Raw genomic sequence first — 6,013 nt, 5'->3', positions numbered from 1 at the left:
GATCTCCAATTCACACTCCAACTGACGCCTTTAACTACCCCTACTGAGTCCCACTTTCAAAGCTCACTCACTAACATTGGATAATATTTGTCTGCCTACCTCAGCCTCCGGAGTAGCTGGGACTACAGCGTCGTTACTAGCCAGCTTCAGGGCTAGAACAGCCCTTATGTGCAAGTAGAAAAAACCTCAGGTATTTCCCAAATCGGTAGCTGCAGAGGGGCTCTATCCTTACTGGAGATGGAGAAAAGCCCTCTCGCGCTTTTATGTCAGCCCACGCGACTCGTTAAGAGAGCGAAGGCCAGGGACTGCCCAGGTCGCATCCCGAGAGCCTGAGGTCAGAGACCCTGCCCCTGGGGCACACCGCGAGGGGTGGGACGGGTGGGTGCAAGCGGGGCGGAGGTAGGAGCCGCCCTAGAGGCGGTCCCTCCGAGTGCCCTGTGCCTCGCCTTAAAGGAGGGCGCCGACGCAATTTCAGTATCTGGGAGACTGGCTGCCCCACCCCCGCGCGCAAAACCCTGATTTTGCTTAAGGGATGAAGGCGGGGACCCCTGCGCAGGCTTGCGGTGTGGGAGGCGGCCGCCCGAGCCCTCCGACGCCGCGCGCCTGGAGGCTGAGAGTTCCGCGCCCGGAGGGTCCCGGGGGCAGAGGAGTGCCGCGCCCGGTTGCCAAGGCAACCCCACGCGGCCGCAGAAGCCGGCGCTGGCAGCAGGGCCAGGGCCGCTGCCGGAAGTGACGCGAGTTCACCTGCCGAGCGGGGGCGGGGAGGAGGGGCGGAGGGTGCAGAGGTGCCGCCGTCGCCGCGAGCCAGTCGGGAGCGCGCGAGGCGCGGGGAGCCTGGGACCCGGAGCAAGAGCCGCATACCTGCAGCCGCCGCCCACGGCACGGCAGCCACCATGGCGCTCCTGCTGCGCTTCTTGCTCCTGTGCGGAATCATGGGTGAGTGGGGGCCATGGGGTCCTCAGCACCCGCCCAGCCCGGGGGCGCTCGCTGCCCGCGGCCACCCAGGAACAATGGGGCATGGGGGAGGGGGTGGGCGCGATTTGGGGACGCTGCTGAAGGGGCTGCGGGGCGGGCACAATTGCACCGGGGCGCTTTTGCGGGGCCGGGCGCACCAGCCTGGCCGGGTGGAGCTGTACCGGAGGGAGCCGCGCAGGGCGCGCGGAGTGCCCGGGGACCGAGCCCCCGGCGGGGGGTGGTGGCGGAGGGGCTCGGGCGCGGCGTGTCGGGTGCGCCTAGCAGATCTCCCGTAGCATTCTCTGCCCCGGTGCGGGCTTGCCTTTCTTTGCTCTCGCCGTCTCCCTTGTCAGCCTTCGTGTCGGTTCAGTCCAGCGTTACCCGATTTCAAAAGCCTTGGGCAACGAGTTTTCAGGTGTCGAATCGCCTAGGCGGGGAGGCTGAATTGCAAACGCCATTATTCAATGGACATGGAGCTGCCCAGTGCCTCGGATCGGCCAGGCTATCTCCAGGAAAGAGGCGCTGAGCGAACTCCAGCCTGGACGTTCTTAGTCTCCTGGTAGCAGCTCGCCCAGGCGGGAGCTGCTAACCAGACGCACATTGTGAAGTAGACCGTGGGAAATCAAAAGTGGGTTCCTGCAAAAATGTAGTATTGGTTTCTGTAGTCCTTGGGCAAAGTGCAAAGAATTCAGTGACCTCGCTTTTGAGTTTATAATGTGTCGGTTCATTTTGGAGATAAGACGGGCTGAGTTGTACAGGGTAATTGCTAGAGGCTTCGTCAAGTGCGTTTGTCGACTGCTCCTTTCTCTGGGAGGGGGGAAAAAGGCGTGTAAAAATGCGTGGACCATTAGGAGGCATAATCATTTTGACACTTCAAAAAACGCATGTTTCCATGTCAGTGTTTTAACCAATTGATCTTGCTTGTCAAGCTAAGCGTTTTATAACCAAATAATTCATTTTTAAAAATCCGTAGGTGGGATCCCAGGAGGCGCACTTAGTATAGCCTCTGGAAGGGTAATTTTTTTGTTGTTGTTAGGTGCTCTGAAGCAGGATAGAGTGGCCTTTTCTGCTGGGATGGCTCTCTGCTTCCTGTTGAAATGTTAATTCCATTGTTGGATGCCACAGCTGTGAGTATTACTCATGGGATGAACATTCTATTAACAAGTCTAATCTTCGATCTGAGCCTATAGCACTACCTCCACCTTTTTGATATATACCATTTAGACTTGGCTGGCTGAAATGTCCAAAGTAACGCTTCCGGAGAAGATGAAGGGTCAGAACCAGTTTACAGGTACATTCCCACCTTTTTTTTTTTTTTTTTGTCAAGGCCGAACCTGAAGTTGAAGTTGAGAACACAGTGTGTTCTCTGAGAAAAAAAAAAAAAAAACGTTCTAGACCACATCTAAAGCAGAAAAGTAGAATAACATAAATTATGTGGAGGAATTTTTTTTTTTTTTTTTAAGATGGAGTTTTGCTCTTGTTGCCCAGGCTAGAGTGCAATGGCGTGATCTTGGCTCACCACAACCTCCGCCTCCTGGGTTTAAGTGATTCTCCTGCTTCGGCCTCCTGAGTAGCTGGGATTACAGGCGAGCGCCACCACTCCCAGCTAATTTTTGTATTTTTGGTAAGAGACCATGTTGGTCAGGCTGGTCTCCAACTCCCGACCTCAGATGATCCGCCTGCCTCAGCCTCCCAAAGTGCTGGCAGAGATTAGTTGTTGTTGTTGTTGTTTTAACGGGAGTATTTAGATAATTAGATTTTTTTTTTGGAATGCCTCACTTTGATAGGCACAATTCTAAGAAATAATATTTTGATGCATAGAGTCTTTGTGCTCATAAGGTATACGTGGGTACAGTGAGCATTTACTCGAAGGGCCATTATCTTCAGCTAAACAAGGCAAGTATTTTTATTCCAGTTTTTCAGTTTAAGAAACAGGTAAGGCCAGGCACAGTGCTTGTAATCCCAGCAATTTGGGAGGTTGAGACGGGAGGATCATTTGAGTTTAGGAGTTTGAGACCAGCCTGGGCAACATGGCGAGACCCCATTTCTACAAAAAAATACAACAAAACAAAACTCAAAAAAGAACTAGCTAGGTGCAATGATTCTTGTCATAGTCGCAGATACTCGGGAGACTGAGATGGGAGGATTGCCTGAGCCTGGGAGGTGGAAGCTGCAGTGAGCCACGATCATGACATTGCACTCGATCCTAGGCGACAGAGTGAGACCCTGTCTCAAGAAAAAAAAAAAAAGAAAGAAACAGGTCAGACTAATTGATGTATGGCTTTATTTCTTCAAATATTTCTGACCATTTAGAAATGCATTGGTATGGGCTGGGCGCAGTGGCTCACGCCTGTAATCCCAGCACTTTGGGAGGCCGAGGTGGGCGGATCACGAGATCAGGAGATAGAGACCATCCTGGCTAACACGGTGAAACCCTGTCTCTACTAAAAACACAAAGAATTAGCCAGGCGTGGTGAAGGGCGCCTGTAGTCTCAGCTACTCCAGAGACTGAGGCAGGAGAATGGCGTAAACCTGGGAGGCGGAGCTTGCAGCCAGCTGAGATCGCGCCACTGCATTCTATCTTGGGCGGCAGAGCTAGACTCCGTCTCAAAAAAAAAAAAAGGAAATGCATTGTTATGAATTCAAGTTCACTGTTAACATGATTGACTCCTACATTAGCAAAACAAGGAAAAGACTCATATTCAAATTATGCCATCAGTGATAGATATTCCTCCAGCTCTGAAAGAGTTTCGTGGTATACTCTGGCTGCAGATGGGACTCCTTTTGATGTGTTTTTATTGGCTATCGGCTGCCTACTAGTGAGTCATATTACTAGTAATTCTGTAGTAGTAGCAGTAGTAAGCAGTGGCAGTAGCAGTAGTAGTAAAATTAAAACCCTTGATCAGTTTTGCCTTGAATCTGTGCTCTCATCACACTATGCTCTTCTGCCCCTACAGCAGCCACTTGCTTTTACTACCACTCGTCATCTGTCATTTACTAAGAACCTACTGTTGGTTTGACTGTGTACCAAATACTGAAGGCTTTTATTTTTGGCTCTTTAATGTCATAGTCTTAGTTGGAATACTTTGAGGCATTGTGAGGACCCTAGGATTCTTCAGGGCTTGGGCTGACATTGTAAACTAATGTGGCCTAGGGACCTGCAGCATCAGCATTACTCAGGGGTCTTGTCAAAGTTTGGGGTTGTGTTCTTCAGTTGCCAACATGAATGGAACTAAAAAAGTCTGGTCTCCCAACCCCTTGTTAGCTATTTGATGGTGGCCAAGCCTCACTGTGTGTCTGTTGCCTTATGTGTCAAGAATGGGGATCCTGGGCAGGTGATGGGGGTTGGAGGTGGGAGGGTTGGGTAGATGTTGGTCAAGGGATACAAAATTAAATCCATCGTCCAACATGGTGACTATAGTTAATAACAGTGTATTATATTTTTGAAAATTGCTGTGAGTGAATTTTAAGTGTTCTCACCACAAAAAGTATGTGAGGTAATACATATGTTAATTTCCTTGATTTAGCCATTTCACAAGGCACACATCTTTCAAAATAATGTTATAGGTAGATAAACATATACAATTTTTGTCAATGAAAAATAGAAAGAAAAAAAAAAAACCAGGCCGGGTGCGATGGCTCAAGCCTGTAATCCCAGCACTTTGGGAGGCCGAGAGGGGCGGATCACGAGGTCAGGAGATCGAGACCATCCTGGCTAACACGGTGAAACCCTGTCTCTACTAAAAAATACAAAAAAACTAGCCGGGCGAGGTGGCGGGTGCCTGTAGTCCCAGCTACTCAGGAGGCTGAGACAGGAGAATGGCGGGAACCTGGGAGGAGGAGCTTGCAGTGAGCTGAGATCCGGCCACTGCACTCCAGCCTGGGCGACAGAGTGAGACTCTGTCTCAGAAAAAAACAAAAAAACAAAAAAACAGAAAAATACCAAATAGGGACTCTACTATCTGAGAGTTGTTGAGGAGTAAAGTGAGATACTTATCGTTTTTTTTTTTACCTGTAGCCTTTGCTTTACATTAAAAAAGAAAAAAGATGGGATGTGATCTTTATCTCTCCATATGCCCCGCTTAATCTTTTCATTCCTGCGATTATACCACCATCAGAGGAAAAGATGCCTCTCGTCCAAGGCAAGCCTCCCTACATTGGCTCCTCATCCTGTCTGTTGTGGGGTCTCCGTCGATTACCAGCTTAACTCACTGCACTAGATCAGAGGACAGGGCCATTGCCTATATTCATGGTTGCAGTCCCTGCATGGTCTTGTGGCTCCTGGCAGACAGCTAGTGTTGAGCAAGTCCTTTTTGCATGACTAAAAGTTTTCAACTTCTTTGCCACTAGGCCTGGATGTATGATAGAGCTCTCTTCAGTTCATCACTCTCTCCCTTCTCATCTAATAAAGATGGTCCTTATAGTGATTATTCCACTAGTCATGTCTGAGTGAGTTTTTAATCTAAAGAAGCTGAGCTTCTGCTTTATCTTTGACCTCATTCTATTTTTTCTCCTGTTTCAGTTGCCAAAGGTTACAGTAATGCATATGCCAAATTGGTTTATCTCTTTGGAGCTCCTTGACACCTGTTTTGGTTCTTTCCCACCCTGTTGACCTGCCCTTTACTACTTTCTAAAATAGGTGCCTTAAATGTCAGCCTTCCTTATGGTTTAACCCATAGACAATCTTGATCTTAAACCTGGGTGACCTCTTGTATCCATCATGGTAATCTCCCAAGTATTGGTAGTAAATTAAAAATAGTTTCAGCTCCCAGCCTGACCAACATGGTGAAGCCTTGTCTGTACTAAAAATACAAAAATTAAAAAATTAGCCAGGCGGGGTGATATACGTCTGTAATCCCAGCTACTCAGGAGGCTGAAGCAGGAGACTTGCTTGAACCTGGGAGGCTGGGGTTTCAGTGAGCTGAGATCCTGCCACTACACTCCAGCCTGGGTGACAGAGCAAGACTCCATCTTAAAATAAATAAATAAATAAATGTATATATATACACACATGCACATATATATTATATATTACATATTATATATTACATGTATTATT

General features: G+C 48.8%; 1 protein-coding gene across 2 annotated transcripts in view; it reads left to right on the top strand.

The window, feature by feature from the left end:
• Positions 1-595: 595 nt before the first annotated feature.
• Positions 596-6,013, top strand: part of CXADR (coxsackie virus and adenovirus receptor) — a 79,745-nt gene continuing 74,327 nt past the window's right edge. For both annotated transcript variants that reach the window (XM_011926532.1, XM_011926531.1), the window contains exon 1: positions 596-936. In XM_011926532.1, the coding sequence (XP_011781922.1) occupies positions 894-936 (43 nt within the window). In that variant the 5' untranslated portion in view covers positions 596-893. The remainder of the gene's footprint in view (positions 937-6,013) is intronic.

This window comes from Colobus angolensis, unplaced genomic scaffold (assembly GCF_000951035.1).
Source record: "Colobus angolensis palliatus isolate OR3802 unplaced genomic scaffold, Cang.pa_1.0 Scaffold69, whole genome shotgun sequence".
In the NCBI taxonomy this organism is placed as follows: domain Eukaryota; kingdom Metazoa; phylum Chordata; class Mammalia; order Primates; family Cercopithecidae; genus Colobus; species Colobus angolensis.
Note: the sequence above shows the minus strand (reverse complement) of the source record. Positions and strands in the feature narration are given on the sequence as shown.